The 19,944-nt window shown below is 38.5% G+C and overlaps 1 protein-coding gene across 1 annotated transcript; it reads right to left on the reverse strand.

Moving 5' to 3' along the window:
• Positions 1 to 6,490: 6,490 nt before the first annotated feature.
• On the reverse strand, positions 6,491 to 19,687 carry LOC131952873 (zinc finger protein 341). Its single transcript, XM_059315781.1, has 14 exons — positions 19,416 to 19,687; positions 17,924 to 17,998; positions 17,035 to 17,270; positions 16,633 to 16,704; positions 15,823 to 15,954; positions 15,041 to 15,353; positions 14,408 to 14,514; positions 12,242 to 12,391; positions 11,616 to 11,801; positions 10,909 to 11,067; positions 10,158 to 10,354; positions 9,098 to 9,258; positions 8,346 to 8,546; positions 6,491 to 8,056 (listed from the first exon to the last, which is right to left on the reverse strand). The coding sequence occupies exons 1-14, from the start codon at positions 19,498 to 19,500 to the stop codon at positions 6,735 to 6,737; spliced, it is 3,396 nt and encodes a 1,131-aa protein (XP_059171764.1). The 5' UTR covers positions 19,501 to 19,687; the 3' UTR covers positions 6,491 to 6,734.
• Between the last annotated feature and the right edge of the window lie 257 nt (positions 19,688 to 19,944).

Below are 19,944 nucleotides of genomic sequence, written 5' to 3' on the forward strand. Positions count from 1 at the left end.
GGTGTTACGACCCCAAGTGAACTTTACCTGGGTTTGGTCCCATCGAGGAGGGCCAGGTAATTAAAATGAAATGCTTAGGCATGTTAATGCACTGGCCAGCACAGGCCGTGAGAACCTTTGGGCCGTGACGGCCACACCGGATTGGTTACCACGCTGTGGGCGATGCATACCTGGTGTCTTGGGGTCCGAGCTATTAACGTGGCCAAGAACTCGTGATTTACGGTTGGGAAAACCTGCCAGATCGCACAGGGCCGAGATGGACGGTCATGTCCTGACCTGACCTGACCTGGGGATCAGGCTCGATTAACAAGGTTCCCACACTAGCGAGGGACGACTTGAGTACTTTAGGAGGGTAGACCGGAGACACAGACACACTCGACACAGACACTCGGGACACACACACGGAGACGGACGGACGTCTCGGATAGCTAGGTTTAGAGGAGACAGACATGGGGTCGTCTCTGTGAGCTAGTGGAAAGCCACGACATGTATTAGACTTAGGCTAGGCTTGACAGTTAGGGACAAGTAGATTAGTCAAATTAAGGACTGTAGTTGTAGTACTTAGTTGTGTATATTTCTGATTGTTGTACTTCGGTGGCGGGTTAAAGTTAGATGTTGTATTTTGTGGCGAATAAATAGAGATTACTGAAGTTGGCTTTTATTTATTTTTATTTTCTTCTTCTTGTTTACGATCCCCTGACTAGTTCGAAAGGATTAGAGAAGGGGGTACGTAACAATATATATATATATATATATATATATATATATATATATATATATATACATATACATATATAGGACTTAATTATGTGAGACAACTGAACCGATACACTTTTCCTACGCGCTTCATGAGGTATGCCCATTCAAATCCTGCAGCTTTTACTCTGTTTTCTAATAATTTTATTTAAATAATTTCGCACACATCAAGATAAATATTTATGAAGAGGTTGCGATAAACCCACGGACCAAACATGTCTGTCTGAATGTCTATTATTGCTGCCAACCGCACCCTTAATTAAAATAACGTTCCTGACGTTTTCAACGATGTCCAGACATTTGATTGAGTTATTGTTAATCCCATACGTTATTAATAACCGTGTTTAGCACACACAATACAATCAACGAAACGATTAACTAAAGTGGATCTGAATGAGGACAGTACAATTTAGCTGCAAGCCATTTGGAGCTAACTTTACCCAGCTGATGGAGCTAAATTTAACCGGTGTTGGAAACTAACGTTTTCTAATTTTCGTCGATTTTTTGTTGATATATTTAGCCAGTTCGTTTATATTTAGCCAGTTCATTGTGCTACATTAAACCATATGAATGCGATTCATTTATCCAGTGTAGCGCAAGGCATAGTCTGGGCGTAGTGCTAAACCAAGTTGGCCAAATAACACTATGAAGTGCAGTTTGTTTCGGGCATCTCCCACGAACGAAATAGAATTTACGAGCCGACCCGCAGCGTATCATACGCCGCTATTTAGTTGTTTTATTATCTACATTCCAGTAATTCATAATTTGTGAATTCGACAGTACCAATGCTGCCAATGAAAATATTTCCTTTAAAATACTATCAGTAGGTCGTTAAAGACGATAACCACCCCCACCCTTCTTTCCCCCAACCCCTACCCTAACACCCCCCCCCCCCCGTGAAAGCAGCCGCCTCTTAGTTACCTGCCCTAAGTTTAAAATCGTTTCAAACTAAACTATCTGCCCCTAATAGCCGTCACTAAACCCGGCTCTACGATTGTAAACATTTAGCGTGAACCACAGCTCACCAGACCATGTGGGGGTGGGGGTGGTAGGGATATGGTTAGAGAGGGAGAGAGGGGGCTGCTAGGCGCGCTTACAGCTTGGTGTTTTCTAGGGTATCCAAGAAGAGAATTATATATATAGATACATAAATATATATTCTTTAGCCAGTTTCCGTCCCAACCGAAAATGTAAGTCCGCTTCCCCGAAAGTTTAAAGTGCCCCCCCCCCACCATCCCTGGTGAGAAAAAAATGTCTGGAAGAAACACTGATGATGAGGAGGTTGATGTGTAGGAGGATGATTAGGTTGATGTGGGGTTGGTGGATAATGAGTAGGAGGGTGTGGTAATAGTAAGGTCTGATTAATATACGTGGACGATAACGATAGCGCAAGAGAAGAAATACGATAACAAGGATCGATGCTGTGAACAGGCATCGCTTACACCGCGCTTAGCACTGTCAGGGTTTCTTTCAGATATTTTTCCTTCTCCGTGGGGGAGGTGGGCCAGTGGGGGAGGGGAGGTGGGTTACTTCAAACTTTCCAAAGCCAGAGGGCACTTGAAATTTGAGAGGGGGCGGACACTGTTGAAGTTATAAATTCTATTTCGCTAGAGTGGGTAGAGCAGTTCCTCATCCCAGAAGAGTTACATGAAAGAAACTCGGGTCCGTATTTTCCATGTGTTATCATCTACTAAACTTTGGTTGGTTATTTTCGCTCTTTTCATATCAATTATGACTTATTCTAATTTAGGACCAATGTTCGTAGTCCAAGTCAACCCCCCCCCCCCCCCGCACCTCCCACACACACACACACCTTCACCCGTTCACTGTACCAGATGAATAAAGTCTTTAACCAGGTTTACAGAATGCATCATTACTAAAGTTTCTTCCAGGTATCTCTTGGGGGGGGGATTGCGGAGACACCCCCCCCCGAACGAGTCTACCGCCCCCTACCCACCCCCCCACCCCCTCCGAACAAAATGGAATTTGTATAAAAAATATTATACTTTTAACAGTGCCCGCCCACCCCCACCCCCCACAACCCCCACCTCGAAAATTTTAGTCCGACCCTCGAAAATTTCAAGTGCCCCTCCGGAGAAAAAAGTATGGAAGAAACAGTGATCATTACAAATCAAAAGCCCCCTGTCAAAGTTATTATCATTCGTTGGTTTGACACCTAACCCGTATTCAAAATGCCCTCTTTCTTATGTTCACAAAACGACTAAGTGAGTCAATTCACTATAGTTTGACATTAAAGTCAACGACATATTTTTTTTTCTTTTATTGAAATTTCTGATTGACAGAATCATTTTCTGATCAAATAAAGAACGACAACCACGTAATTATTTTAGAATTATATATATTTTTAGACATTTGAGTTATGTCCCCTTCTCTTAATCCTTTCATTTCCGATTTTTCTCCCCCGTCCCCAATGCAACGGCTGTATTGTTTTTGCATGAAAAGACATTTCCGACGCGACGAACGTTCGTGCACCCACTAATCCAAGCTATGACGCACCTCAGTCTCTAGCGCGTGTTACAAAATAAATTTGGGAGTGTCTAGGCTGTGTCCGCAGTGGTTCTTACGCCACACAGCGATGGCCCCCACTTCTAATTAAAAAATAAATTCAAGTATTTTTATAGCCTTGTAAATATGATTGGGAGGTGATTGGAAATATTTAGCTTTGATAATTAATTTTGTAGGCGTTATGACAGTGTGTAAAGCGGAGGGGGTGATAAAGAGTAGGCCTATGTTACAGAACTCAACATTCGTTAGAAAAAGCTCGACTATAAGCTATAAATAATGAAAAAAATCATGAGAATTATAAATATAAATATATATATATATATATATATATATATATATATATATATATATATATATATATATATATATATATATATATATATATATATATATATATATATATATATATATATATATATATATATATATATATATATATATATATATATATATATATATATATATATATATATATATATATCTTTAGTTGAAGTGGAGATAGTTAATTTTGGTAACGATATTTGATGGAAGGGGAGGGGGGGGTCGGGGAGCGGGTTTTCTTTTACCCATTGGCTAAAAAATTGTGACGTCATTTCTGGACTTTGCCTGCCCAACTATGAGTCTTATCTGTAGGCCGTTAGTTAACTTTCTACTGTCCAGTCTCAGATTATCTCGTAATGCTGTCGGCTATTACTGTACTCGTTGTTATAATGACTGTGCTATGAGGCCTGGCTTTTTATTTTAATGTAGGACACTAGCTCTGCTAAAATCATGTTACTATGCTGAAGGATTTTTATGTTACAGTTATAATCACTTTGCCACGAAGCCAGGTTTTTATGTTATTGTTAGAATCACTTTGCTACAGTGTCTGGTTTTTTATGTTTAGTTATAATCACCTTGCTGCACTGTCTGATTTTTATGTTATAATCACCTTGCTGCACTGTCTGATTTTTATGTTATAATCACTTTGCTACGCTGTATGATTGTTATGTTATAATCACTTTGCTACGCTGTATGATTTTTATGTTATAATCACCTTGCTGCACTGTCTGATTTTTATGTTATAATCACTTTGCTAGGCTGTATGATTGTTATGTTTTAGATATCTTTTTGCTATGCTGCATGATTTTTATGTTATAGTTAAATTCACTTTGCTACTCTGTCTGGTTTTTATGTTATTGTTATAATTTGTTTGCTATGCTGCATGATTTTTATGTTATAGTTATAATCACCTCGTTACAGTGTCTGGTTTTTATGTTATAATCACTTTGCCACACTGCCTGGTTTCTACGGTATACCACTCGCCCTGTTATAGACCTATAAATCACCTAGTCTCACAAAGTCTCGCTACTCCTACGCTCCACCCAACCTATTGCACGGACCTATTCTGTTGAGCCAGTCTATACACACGAACGAAGGATCGGTGAGAACAAACGAGGAAGGGATGGGCAGAATTCTGCAAAAATAAAATTGAACAGGCATACCGTTTTTTTTCTTTCTTTCTCTCTCTCCCCCGTCCATTTGATCCCATTCATGCGGTCAATATGGGCGCGGCGACTCATTCATTCATTGAGCTGATAATAGCGCAGCGATCGGATCTTGATGAAGGGTTCTGGAGTTGTACGTATCGGCCAGCTAATCTAGGGTAACATAGTCGAAGTGGACTCACACTATTATATAACAAAAAAACTTTGCCGATCCCCTACAACTTTGCCATAGGATAGCGCACTACTCATATGCTTTTGATACAATGCGTATTACACAATTTTTTAGACTAATTTTTCTCTCGAATGTGTAAAGATATATTTTTGTTTATAGCAAGTGTCCCCATTAGTTACTCATCTTTCTTGTGTCGCTCTACAAATCACACATTACCGTTTCTTTTCTCGTCTCTAACGTTGTGCCCAGAGGATTTTGGGGTTATTTTGTTAATCTGCCTTGGCTACCAGTGTTAAATTCTATAGTTTTCCCATCTTTACTTCTGCCTTCCTTTACCTTTTGTTTGCCAATATAATTCAAAACTAGTAGCTTAATTTTAAACCATTAACAAAATCGTATTAACAATGTGTGAATCCTAAGGAGAAGCTGACATATTGATACCAAGGCAGCTTTAAGGATAGCTGTACATTTTGAAACGTATGTACGCACATATATTTATAAGGCTTTGACGAAGAAGCTGGCGTCTTTTTGTACACACGCGCAACGCCAGTCTATACTCCACTGTCATGGTTTACTATTCAACTTTAACCCAGACTCATGATGACTGGATCCTGCATGAGTGATCACGGCATCCTACAAATCTCAAGATTGATCACGGCATCCTACAAATTTCGTGAGTGATGACGTCATCCGGCAAATCTCATGAGTGATGACGTCATCCGACAAATCTCAAGATTGATCACGGCATCCTACAAATCTCATGAGTGATGACGTCATTCGGCAAATCTCGTGAGTGATGACATCCTGCACGTTCCTGCTCAACAGCGTATGTCAGGCACAACACACAACCCGCTCCCAGAGTTCTTGCAGTCATTAATTCAAACAAAAATCACAGCACTTAACACATATTTATTATTTTACATACATATTGTATACACCATATCAATTCATTGTTTGACATACTCAATTAGTCTCTCAAAAAAAGAAGACACAAGTAAAGTATTTATCAGGAGGACTAGAGTGTAAAGGAAGATAACTTGACCTCAACAACAGGGGCAGGTAACTACAAGAGAACAACATGAACTCTGGATATAAATAAACAACCGTCAGTACTGCAACACAAGGGTCAACATGGTCTGATACAAAAAGTATTTACAAGTTCAAAATACAGGTTTAGTGGAGAACTTCATTACACAGCAGGATTTCACTGCATTTGACAATGTTTTTTTCTGCTGTAGCAAAAATATACAACTGGGTATTCCAGCATTAGATTAGCTGTGGCAAGAATGTGTAGCAATGCCATGTCATGTAGGGGGTAAATGATGTCTTACTCGTGCCAGCTGTCATAAGGTTTACAGAGTGTAAATAGTGTCATCAACTGTCAGATGGTTTCAGTGGATAAATGGTATCAGTGTCCGATGGTTTACATTGGATAAACACCTCCAATGACATGTCAAGTGTCAGATGGTTTCAGTGGATAAATGGTATCAGTGTCCGATGGTTTACATTGGATAAACACCTCCAATGACATGTCAAGTGTCAGATGGTTTCAGTGGATAAATGGTATCAGTGTCCGATGGTTTACATTGGATAAACACCTCCAATGACATGTCAAGTGTCAGATGGTTTCAGTGGATAAATGGTATCAGTGTCCGATGGTTTACAGTGGATAAACACCTCCAATGACTTGTCAACAGTCAGATGGCTTACAGTGTGTGAATAGTGTCATGCTGGCTGGAACATTGTGTCAACTTTTAGAAGGTTTACAGTGGATAAACACTGCCAGCATCATGTCAGCTGGCAGCATGCAGAACATTGTCGGCCGTGGTGTAGTCCACATTACAGGTGATGTACGCCTGGTCACCTGACACCACCACCTGCCCTCCCACGTATCCCTCGGCGCCAACATTCTGGGCAAACAAGGTACCGTCCATCATGTCACCACCAGCTTCCACCGTCACCATCTCGTCTTTGGTATCCACCCCCACCAACTGACCACCGGTCACCTTTCCTTGCGCGCTGATCATCATATCACCGCTGTGAGTAGCCATCATGGTGCCGGCATCCCCCGCATCAGTCAACATAATCATTCCATTGTCTTCAAGTTCGGCTTTAACCACTTGACCAATCTCATTGACAATGTGAGTGCCGTCCCTCACTGTAATGTAGCTACCTGTGGTATTGTCCTGACGGTCACCTTGCAGGTGACCTTGCGTACAGGTAAGTATAGCGTTAGCGCCATCCGCAGTCAAAACCTGAGTGGCTGAACCGTCAGTTGAGGTCATGTTGAAAGACCGCGCTTCGATGATAGCGATGGGTTGGATCCCCCCGGGGACGCTGGTGAAGATCTGACCCCCAGATACAGCCGGGATGAAAGCAGTTTGTATGGTGGGCCCACTCCCGTCCACAGACTCCGTGAGGTGGACGACGTAGTGGTCAACCAGCTCCCCGCTCCTGGCCAGGCTGATCTGCTGCACCTGGTGGCCGAGGGTGTCACGGTGCTTGCCGCCGTCCAACCCAGGGATGTGGACACTGAGGGAGCCATCAAGGTCAAGGATGCCCTGGCTTTTGTTGGAGGTGATGAGGGGTAGGGCCTTGACCACCTCCACAGAGAGAGTGTTGGCCTCCTCAAACCCTTTGGCCATCTCCTCTTCCTCCTTCACATCTTTACCCGCCTGCTTGCCCTGCAGCCTCTGTTTGACAGTCACGTTTGGGCCAGACAGGGGCGGGGGGAACTGGGCCGCCTTCCCCTTCAGTCTCGTGCGAGACAAATACTGCTTCCCCCTGGCTTTAGACAACTTGTCTGGAGTGATACTGATCAATCTTTTTCTGGGCCGGCCAATTTTTCTTCGGTTCCTCGGCCGGAACTGCTGCTCGGCCCCGCACTTTGACGGCTGGCACTTGTGCTCGTTAAACAACTTTGGCCTGAAGAAGCCTTTACCACACTTGTCACACTTGAACCTGTAGTCCAGGTTATGTCCCCTCTCATGCTCCACCAAGTGGGGGCGTCTGGAGAAACCTTTGCTGCAGACACTGCACTTGTAGGGCTTGATGCCGCTGTGTGTTATGATGTGAGCTTTCAGTTTGTCAGGCCGGTTAAATTCTTTTGTACAACCTGGGGACAAGGAAATGTATTGGAAATTGGAAAGTAGTATTTCATTTTTCTTTACATAAAAGATTTGCATGGTAGACAAGGTGTATGGTTTCTAACCCAATTATTCAAGACATGCATAAAGCAACAAAGTGGATAATCTCCCCTGCTATTTAATTAGATATTTAAACTGGTTTGTGTTATAGAGCACGAGTGAATAGTGATCTCTATCATGAAAAAGTCAATATTTCACCTATTTAATTACATTTTTTTAATGTGCTTTAAGTCATGTATCAATAAAGTAACAACTTACCTGCTATAGACCTAAATGGACAGCGGAACTTTTTAACTGTGTCATGGATGGTCATGTGACGCTTCAGTTTATCCTTGCGGTTGAAGGCGGCTTGACATATATCACACGCGTAAGGAGTTTCACCGGTATGTATGAGGATATGAGACTTGAGGTAGTGTTCAGTCTTAAAGCTTTTCTTACACTGTGGACACTCAAACTGACCTGTAGGAGAACGTATTCAGTATAGTGTTCTCTCTCATTTGACTGAGAACTTACATTGAAAGCTATGGTGATATTGATGTTTATAAGGTAATTAAGCCTACAACACTTAATGCCAATGAATTTTATTCTACACTACTGTCAACACTGGGGGAGGACTCGCCCATGAGTTCACCCAGCTCTGATGAGTACCTGACTCATGTTAGAGGGAGTATAGGCAGCAGGGCATAGTACTGGCTACACTATACCTTTAGGTGCTGTGGTTTAGAAACAGATAAACTCTACTTCATCTATTACATCCCATTATACTTCTCACTAAAACATGACCACCAGACCTACTTATACACATTAAGACAGGACAGAAAAAAATGATGTATTTTAGACAACTTGAAATTTTATCGTTACTCTAAAACTAGCAACACAAAAATCTGAAAATACTTCGGCATGACAAACATTCTATTGTTAATTTTAAAAGGAGGCTGTCCTACACAATCATAACTAACTTCTAACAGTAATAATTACATAAAGTTCCTAATAAAATAAGTGGTGAGTACCTTCAGAGCCATGTACTGGCAGATGCCTGCGCAGGAATCGCTCACAGGTAAACTTCTTCTCACAGTGTGGACACTTGTAGTCATGGCTGGTGGTTGACATGTGGTGCTCTAGCGCTTCAGGTGTGGTGTACTTGTTGCCACACTTGGTGCATTGGAAGTGTCTGAAACACATTACTCACACTTTTGTATTTTTGTTTTTTAAATATTTGCACTCAATCTTACAACCAATATTTTTTTTTAAATTTTCAACGATATATTACTCTATTTTTTCCCTCCTTTTTTTTCAGTACCTATCCCACAAAGCGACTTATTTGTTGATTTAAAACCTACACATTACTGATATAAATTAATAGTAATTGGATATCCGACACACTGATAATAATTTTAAGCAATTAATTATATATTGAAAAATGAAAAATGCTTTGTTTTATAGAAGACAAAAAAGCCTTTCTATGGAAAAATATGCTTCTATTGGAATGAAAATTTGGATAAAAATGATATTTCATAAGTTCTTACTCAGAGAGCACAAAAGTCCATTTTTCTACCAAAATCATGGACTGGATTAGTAGTTGAATAAATATGTTAATTTTGGTTAAATTTCTTATGCCCTGATGTAACTGTTTAGGCGCTGATTCTACGGCGTATTAAAAAATTGTCATTTTTAAAGTGGTTTTACAAAAAATTTCTATAAAATACAAAATCAACCAAACGGGAAAAATACATGAGGTAAATACAACTAAAAATGGCCACTCTAGCAAAAGCATGACCTCAATTTACTATTAAAAACTTGAGATTCAGCAAAGCAACAAATTTTTAATAGAGAAAATGGTTTTGGATGCTGGGGGCATTGTTACGGTCTTAAAGAATTAAAAAGGTCTGACATGGTAGTATTTTGAGCAATAATGTCATTAAACCAACAAAAGATGGGTAATATTGGCTTTTTTTGAGAAACATTGAGCATGTGTTTATGATTTAATCATAGTTTGAACTGATAAAAAAAACAGTTTCAGTCTGAGACCAGTCACAAACAGATTGAAACTAGCGATAAGACTTGACTGACCTGAGTCCAGACTTGACCCCCTGGCTCATGTAGATGTGTGTGTACTGGTGGATGCCCAGCTCTGAGAGGTTCTTGAAGTACTTGTGGCACTGGTGGCAGCGGTAGCTCATCTCACTCTCATGGGACTTGACGTGCTCCAGGAAGGTGTCCAGGTCATGGAAGGAATCCCCGCAGTTCCTCATCACACACTTGTACACCTGGGTGGGGATACACAGATCACTGTCAGCACATCTTATACACTCTGATTTACAGTGATGCTCTCCTTTATTGTTAAGAGTAAGTATTAAATAGAAAGTTAATTAAGCACAAAATCAAACTGATATAGACTACTGTGAATGCCTCAAACTTCTCAGAATTTAGTTTGTTTTCTGATTTCTAAAATCAAATTAAAAATTATGAAAAAATTGATGTGACTGTTCAAGCAAAAACAACCAGATAATTAAAAAAAATTTCAATGTAGATTAAAATAACATTAGTTAAAAAACTCCTGTTTGTATTTTAAAATCTCACACTATACTTAGCAAGTGGGAAGAGCATAGAAGCCCTTTTAGCATGGAAATAATACAACAAAAACTCAATGGGTAATGGTCTCCGCACCATCTTGCATTCTAAAATCTAGCATGTTAATAGCAAATGAGTTTAAATAAATGGCTAACATGCTGTCAGGTGGTAAAATGATGGAATATGGTTTAAAAATCAGCTTCTATCTTTAGCACATCACATACCACCTAGCTCTGATGTCAGTGCCTACCTGTTCACCTTTGTGGTTGACCAGGTGTGTCTTGAGTTGGTAGTAGGTTTTAAACTTGGCTGGACAATACTGGCAGATGTAGGAGTTGTCCACCACCACCTTGACCTTGGGGCCATCCTCCTCAGATTCTTCTTGTAAGCTGGTCTTCAGGACACTGAACTGATGACAATAATACACAGGGTACAGATAAGTTCACTGGTGATTAAAAATAGAACTGATACAACAATACAAAGAGTTTATACAAGTTTGCTGGTCTTGAAAACACATAAGTGATATAACAATAGTTGTAATAGTTTGGAAGCATTGAATTTTGACACAAAAACAATTTGGTCTTAATGAGGCAACTAGAACAAATTTTTCCCTTAAATGACAAAATATAATTCTAAAAATTTTTTCTAAAGATATACTGACATAGATATGTGATGGCATGATCAAATGGTAGAGTTTATGACTTATAATGTGAAGGTATAATTTTTAACCAGGGTTCAAGTCTGTAGGACATCCCTGAGTCCACCCAACTCTGATGGGAACCTAACTTATGTAATGGACAGAAAAGCAGTTGAGCATAGTGCTAACTATACTTGTATGTCTAGGTCATTGAAACAGATGAAATCTACTTTATCTGCCCCATCAGTCTTGGGCATAACAGGAAAAGATGATGATACAACAATACATGAGCGTTATTTTTAAATGAATACATTTGCTACCTTTTGTACAGCAGATTTGAGAAGCCTTTGGGTGTCACTGCTGACTGGTGTAGTGGTGCAGGTCACTGTGACAGGTGTGGTGACTGCCACAGGTTCAGTGGGTGGTGACACTGATGTTTCACATGTGTTCTCAACCACAGGGTCTGGCTGTTTAGGAAGAGTGTTGGATATCCCACACGGCCACACCTAAAATAGGTTCAAACTCCATAGAGATAGGCAGCTGTTAACCACAGCAAATAAAAGTAATGTGAGAATTTTAAGCACTTTTCCAACAGAAAAATAATACATTATTATACTATTGGATTGTTTTTCCAGAATATCTTAAATTAAATTTTGTGTAAGAATACCTAAAACTATACTCGAAAGGAAATTAGTAAAGTAAATTTTGCCATTTTTAACCCCCCCCCCCCCCCCCCCACAATAAAAAAATAAAATAAAAATATTGGACAATTATTCTGTCAAAATCTATGTAGGCCTACTTAATTAGAAGAAAGTCAATGTAACAGTGGAAGTTTTTTTAGTTTTTTATTTTATGAGAAAAAATGTAGCAGCATTGATATTTGTTGGTCTCTCATCATATTCAACAAATCCTAGTAATTATTGTTGAAAACAAAACAAAAACCTACCTTGTGGGTAGCCATATGTTTCTTGACATTGGACTTCTGGGCAAAGGCTCGCCCACACACAATACACTGAAAGGGTTTCTCCCCTGTGTGGGCCCTCACATGTTGCTGGAGGTCAAAGTTTTTGCTGAACTCTTTGTTGCAGTACTCACACTGTCAGGAGAGGGAAACAATGAGGTTGTGGGCTGGATGGTCAGTCACTTGAACATAATGGTCAGGGGATGCATAGAATGGTCAGTAGATGTATAGACTATAGCAGATGTGGGCTGGATGGTCAGTCACTTGAACATAATGGTCAGCAGGTAGATAGAGTGGATGGTCAGTCACTTTAACATAATGGTCAGCAGATAGATAGACTGGATGGTCAGTCACTTGAACATAATGGTCAGCAGATAGATAGAGTGGATGGTCAGTCACTTTAACATAATGGTCAGCAGGTAGATAGAGTGGATGGTCAGTCACTTGAACATAATGGTCAGCAGGTAGATAGAGTGGATGGTCAGTCACTTTAACATAATGGTCAGCAGGTAGATAGAGTGGATGGTCAGTCACTTTAACATAATGGTCAGCAGGTAGATAGACTGGATGGTCAGTCACTTTAACATAATGGTCAGGGGATAGATAGAGTGGATGGTCAGTCACTTGAACATAATGGTCAGCAGATAGATAGAGTGGATGGTCAGTCACTTTAACATAATGGTCAGCAGGTAGATAGAGTGGATGGTCAGTCACTTTAACATAATGGTCAGGGGATGGATAGACTGGATGGTCAGTCACTTGAACATAATGGTCAGGGGATAGATAGACTGGATGGTCAGTCACTTTAACATAATGGTCAGGGGATGCATAGAATGCTCAGTAGATGTATAGACTATAGCAGATGTGGGCTGGATGGTCAGTCACTTGAACATAATTGTCAGCAGATAGATAGACTGGATGGTCAGTCACTTTAACATAATGGTCAGGGGATGCATAGAATGGTCAGTCACACAAACAAAATAGTCAGCAGATGTATAGACTATAGCAGATGTGGGCTGGATAGTCAGTGAATTAAACAAAATGGTCAGCAAATGCATAGACTGGATGTTCAGTCACTTAAACAACATGGTCAGCATATGCAAAAACTGTTTATCTATATAAAAACAATATTGAAATGTGATTCTAGTTTGACAGTTTTATCAGCATAACTAATCTTCTCCTACAGCAATTTGAAATCAAATGTAAACGTTTTTATTCTCATAGATTTCACATCTAATTTAAAGCTTCCTGATAATTGCTGTAATTGGCAGATGGACAAAACCTAGAAGGTAATGCCACAACCCCTCCCCCCCCCTCCCAGCATACACACTTCAGCATAGGAAAATAAGAATTATTTGGTGTAATAGAAATTATAACTTTTACAATTTATTATAAGCAAAACTCTTTACAACTGGAATTATTTACTCAATCCACTGAAATTAAACCCACACCCCTCAATAGTTTAGTACCAACGCCCCAAAAAAAACTCTCTTTTTCCTAATTTAATTAACACCTACACATTCTGTATATTAATTATAATTTAATGCCTTACACATAAATACTGATTATAAATAATGGTTTATTTATTGAGAAAGAAAACACAGTGAAAATTTAATGATTAACTTTGGATAGGGAAAAATTACATTTCTGTTTGGAAAAATGTTATAATTTCATGATAAAAATTTATTTTTCATTCACAGAAAAAAAAATAGATTCAGTTTTCTATCAAAATCATGGATTAGATCAATATTACAACAAATACTTTTTTTGACAGATTATTATATTTGTTGACGCAACTGTTTAGATAGGGATAATGAGTGGGTTTGAAAATGCAGTTTTGCATGGGGTTTTATAATTGTTTTTTTTTAAATATAAAAACATCTATATGGAAAAACTGCAAAAATTAATTTTAACTAAAAAAAAAAATTGCCTCCAGCAATATCATGATCTAAATATATGATTAACAACTTGTCCAAAAAAGCTGGAAGCTTTGTTCTGATCTAAAAGAGGTAAAACAAAATAAAACATGGCAAACATTTATAGCAATAAAAAACTAGAAGAGGCACATCTTACTTACGATACTGAGTACAAGTATCAATGCCGAGACACTCTTAATTACTGATACTGTGTACAATGTCAAACCTAATTTACCTGTAACTTTGGTTTACTGTTAGCTGCCTCTTCAGCTATCTCCAGGCTATTTTTAGCCTTTCTGGCAGTTTTCCCTTTTCTGGTACTTAGCAGATTCACACTGTTTTCTAGAACAACAAACATGTCATTTTATTTTGGAACAAAAACCATTAAATATAATATTGTAACAGCAAATATTTAACATTAATTTGGATTAAATGGTAGATACACAAATAATAAATGTAATATTGTTTAAATAAAATAGAAGTTTAATATACTAATTATAAATTATATTAATTTGTGTTCTCAATAGCAGCTATAAAATATAATTTCTCACTCCTGCTTACTTAGTAGGAAACTTGGTTTGTTTACTTTTTATACAAAATGTCAGCCTTGTATGTATTAACCAGCATATGTTCGTTATATGGTTGGGAATATTGTTTATCACATATCCCTTCATATGCCAAGACCGCAGAAACAGGTGAACTTCACTTCATCTATCTCACAATAGGGCTGGTAAGTAGGTCACCAATCAGTTCTACAGCTCAATAAAACCTGCATGAGCCATAGAACTGGTTGGTGACCTACTTAACACCCCAATTCACTACATTTGAAAGGGTTAATTTAACTTTTTGTTAAGGCTAGCACACAAACCTGTTTTGACTGGACTAGATTTGAAAGTCTGGGGCTGTACGACCTGGCTGATGGTGGTAGTGGCCGCAGGCTGGGGTGGCGCCATTTGCACGGCTGGCTGCACCTGCTGGACCATGGGCTGCTGCTGGAGCTGTTGCTGTAGGGTTTTGTCCGTGATGGTGGCCAGGGTGATGTGCTGACCGGGCTGGACCAGCAGCTGGCTGGCGCCTGGTTGGGTGAAGCTGTTGGGGGTGGCGGCCAGGCTGGTGATGGGGCTGAAGATGGTGACATTGTTGGAGCTGTTGGCCGTCTGACCATGAACTGGCCCTGTCATCTGTGGTAACAGGCATCACAAATTTTAGTGCCACAAACAAAAATTACAATCATTCAATTTTATTGCGTTTAAGCTTTCCATTTAAGTCTGAAACAGTAATTAATCTAAAAAGGCTCTATATGTACTAGAACTACTCTTCTTCCTCGTTCTTAATTTTAGTGTTGGAAGGGATCCCCTCCAACACAATTAAGTATATGTGTCAACTGGTTATGCGCCATTGAGGCCATTGACTCCGATTTCAGCCTGATTTTCTTTTTGGATTTGCTTCCATAGCTTTTGTCCAACCAAGAACAAACTACAAGGCAGCAGTTGTTTAATTTTGGAGTTGTCTCTCCTAGAAGAGTGGCTGTCCCCAACTAACAAGCCTCATCTGCCCAAAGGTTCGAACACGAGACTTTTTGGTTTAGCAACCAATGAGCTTTACCGACTCGACCACTACTAGAACTACCAAAGTGCTGATACAACTGACCATCTGTATGGTCTGTCCACCAAGTCCACTAGTGTCCAGGTTGGCAAGGCTCATGATGTCATCTGTGAAGACCATGCTCTGAGACAGCTGGGACAATGGAGAGGATGGGACACTGCTCAAAGTCAGGGTTGCCTGGGGATGGAGGATGCATAGGAAATTATAGGCTTACAAAGGACATTGCAGGATAACATAAGAAATGGAGAGGATGGGACACTGCTCAAAGTCAGGGTTGCCTGGGGATGGAGGATGCATAGGACATTATAGGCTAACAAAGGACATTACAGGATACCATTTGAAATGGAGAGGATGGGACACTGCTCAAAGTCAGGGTTGCCTGGGGATGGAGGATGCATAGGAAATTATAGGCTTACAAAGGACATTACAGGATAACATAAGAAATGGAGAGGATGGGACACTGCTCAAAGTCAGGGTTGCCTGGGGATGGAGGATGCATAGGAAATTATAGGCTTACAAAGGACATTACAGGATAACATAAGAAATCATAGGATTACACAGGACATTATAGGCAAACAGATGAATATAGGGCAACATAAGAAATTAGAGGATTACATAAGACATTATAGGATAACATTTGACATAACAAGATAACCTAAGAAATTGTAGGATTACAAAGGACATCAAAAGGAAAAAAAAAAAAATCTCTAGTATTACCTGTGACAGGACATTTAAAAAAAACGCATATTAGAACAAGCATAACATCAGGAAATCACATGATAGTGTAACAAAAGATTTAACAAGATAGCAATTAAACCTTTAAGTTAACACCCCAATAAAAAAATGACAACTTACAGTATTAGCCGGCTGGTTCAATGACCTTGTCAAACACGGATGTGCCTGAAGGATTGGCGCATTAGTATTTATCTGAAAGTAACAAAAAAAAATTATAAACATCAGTTATAAAAAATTCAACTCTGAAAGATGACTACAGGTCTTCCAGCAGACAATTTCATATAAAAGTCAGGGAAAACAATGCTTAGTTGACCCCAGTTTTCCAGGTAAACTCTACTTCACCTGTCATATTAATTAACAGATCTCAGAAAAACAACTTTTTTTCCTAGGATTGTTTTGTTTGATACAAAATTTATTTAGTTAAAAACTTTTTTTCACTGGAAAGGTTATAAAAACATTTTTTTTTATTTTTTTTTAAACACTTAGGATTTTGTCTTGTCTATTCACTGAAGATAAACTCACCGTAGATACAGTGCCATTGATGTGTGCGTGTGAAAAAGCACGGTTTATATTTATTGTAGGAGCAAAAGCTCCGGACCCAGCCCCAATGGTCATCTGTGCCTGCTGGCGCTGGATGGCCATCTGCTGCTGCAGCTGGTGCTGCAGACTGCATTGCGTCTGTTTGTGGGTGTAGAAGTCTGTCAGTGACGTGAACTGTTTCTTGCATTTTCCACACTGGAAAATATCTTCTTCCTCTTCTGGAATGATGTAATGAGTGATTGAATACAACAAAAATGTATATGGTTCAAAATGTTATGGTGTAAAAATTTTAAGTATACAATTTTACACCAGTAGATTTATAACAGGTGAACTTCCATGTTCCTTGTTCGGATATTTTGTTATGGTGTCCTGTGTTGACTTTTCCTACACTAAAAATAATACTGTAACATTATCAGTGAAAAAGACCTAGTGTTCAATTATGCTCAGAGAGCAAATCAGTACAGAACTAAGGGGTCATCTGCTGTCAAAATTTTAAAAATTATTTTCTACCCCCCCCCCCCCCCTTCATTTTCATCACAAAAAGCGAGACCCACCAACACTAAGATAACATCACATTCATACCTCAGCTTATTGTGGGTAGATCCTACTAACTCCCTCAAAAATTCAATTTTTATAATCGCAATTTCTTTCTAAAATATTGACTGAGCTTGATAAACATTAAGTATTGAGTACTTTGATTAATTTTAATAATTATTTTATTTGCAATTTAAAAAAAAATAAGTCTTTAAATTTTTCTAAAAAAAAGTAGTTAACTGTTCCCAAGATCAAAAATTTTAAATGAAAAGAAAAAATTTGTCTTTAACTACCTGAAACTCTCCCCTCCACACTAAAGTCCAAACCCTTCCCCTACCTTGTGTTTCTGTAACAACTTGTGAATCAAGCAATGACTGGACAGCCACCGCCGTTTGGTTGTCAACAGCTTGAGCTAAACATTGAGTTTTTAATAGAAAGTTAAACATAAAAAAAACATTTTTAATAAACAAGATTTCAAATCTAAGTGACATTTTTTTAAGGCTATATCTCTTTAAATACTGAAACTGAAATTGGTTTGATGGAAATAATCATAATAGGCCTATAAATAATAGCAAAGGGTCTATATAGTAGTAGGCCTAATCAACCACGTTCATAATTTAGACATTGGTTATTATACTAATTATAACATTTATAAGGTCTATAGAGCAATATAATTTATAATATAGGCCTAGGACCTATTACATCTATTGTGGGGCCTAAATTTAAATTTAGTAAAACAATAGGCTAACACATGTATTAGTTGTTTAGATAAACTAAAGGAGGCATACTTTTTAAACTCATTTCATTATTTGAATTATTTCTATAGCAATTCATGTAGGCTGTAGGGCTATATGGACATACTATAGGATCTATAATCTATGTAAAATTTAAAGTACATAGGTCTATACTAAATGGTGTATGAGTGTAAAGGGGAGAGGCATAGTGAGGTGGGCAGGGGAAGTAGTGTGAACCAACTAAATGTTGCAAAATGTGCTTGAGGAAAAAAGTTTTCTTTAGAAATGTAATGTAATAACTAACACATTAATCCTTGTCTGGGGTGGCGGGTGAGTCAATCTACATCTGGGGTAGGGGGGAGGGTGACACCAAATAAAAAAATGAAGCCTAATACAAATATATATATATATATATATATATATATATATATATATATATATATATATATTGGCCCTATAGGCCTACATAGATATACATATGTATGTATGTATGTATTATATATATTGGCCTAGGGGCCTATAGGCTATATATTTTTTTTTCAGGGGGGGGGGGGGGTGACACCCAACCTAGCCACGCCATTAGTGTTAGGTATATTTATTTATTATTATTAAGCCTATAGTCTATAGTATAGGCCTATAAACTATAATAGGTATCAGCATCGAGTATGAATAGTATATTAAGTCAAGTAGACCCCTATTTAGTTTAGTTATTTAGTATAAGTATTATTAAGTATGATTGATAGGGTAGATCTAGATTTAATTTAGGGAATAGCTATGTAGGCTGTAGATATTAATTTAATGTGTTTTACTATTACTACTAGATCTAGAACTAGATCTACTATACTTAGTATAAAATAAGTATAATCAAGCTCTACCACTGGCACTGGCGAGATGGGGGGGGGGGTATCAGAAAGTAAATAGTAAAGAAGTAAAGTAAAGAAAGAGCTTTAAAAAAATCTAGATCTAGATCTAGTCTAGATCTAGATCTTGTTGTTAATAATATCACAAATTTATATTGTGTGCTTAGTTTTAGCGGTATACGATTCGGGTAGATCTAAGTCGATTAGTAATAGGCATACAAAGAATTAACTTTACCATTTAGGGGTTGGTTTAGCTGATAGCAAAGTGCTATGCACGCGTTTGGATCTTGTGTCGCGGTTTGTGTTGACAGCCGTTCCATGAATCATCAAACGACCCGCAAGAAGGGGCAACCTCACAAAGCTATTGCAAATGGCAAAGGGTAATAACGTAGTTCAGTTTTGCAGTAAAACCGGTTTAAAAAGTGTTTTATATAGTATAATAACACAATAACAAAAAGTAGTAACAATGGATTTTTACTAAAATTTAATACATTTTTAAACTACGGATGCCGGGTATTCAAAATGGCGAATAACCCCCCTCCGCTACAACATCGAATTTATTGTTTTCCTCGTGAAACCCTCTGTGCGACCCGCGAGATGTTAAAGGGAAATAATTCATCAATTTGTTTTCTCTTTATATAAGCAGGGAGTGACTTTACGTACTTGACTTAGCTCTCACTTATTTTTAACAAACAACATTAGACTTAGATAGATGTTAATTACATTTCAAATAACTTTGCAAAGCAAATAAACGTTGCTTTCAA

Source organism: Physella acuta, unplaced genomic scaffold (genome assembly GCF_028476545.2).
Source record: "Physella acuta isolate Inbredline_101_S28 unplaced genomic scaffold, ASM2847654v3 ptg000892l, whole genome shotgun sequence".
Taxonomy (NCBI): Eukaryota; Metazoa; Mollusca; class Gastropoda; family Physidae; genus Physella; species Physella acuta.

Bases quoted from the DNA above. Each gene is read 5' to 3' on its own strand.
- LOC131952873 (XM_059315781.1), bottom strand. From the start codon at position 19,500: ATGGAACGGCTGTCAACACAAACCGCGACACAAGATCCAAACGCGTGC. The intron at 17,999-19,415 runs GTAAAGTTAATT...CTCAATGTTTAG, and splicing joins GCTAAACCAACCCCTAAATG to CTCAAGCTGTTGACAACCAA. The intron at 9,259-10,157 runs GTCAGTCAAGTC...AATGTGTTTCAG, and splicing joins GGGGTCAAGTCTGGACTCAG to ACACTTCCAATGCACCAAGT.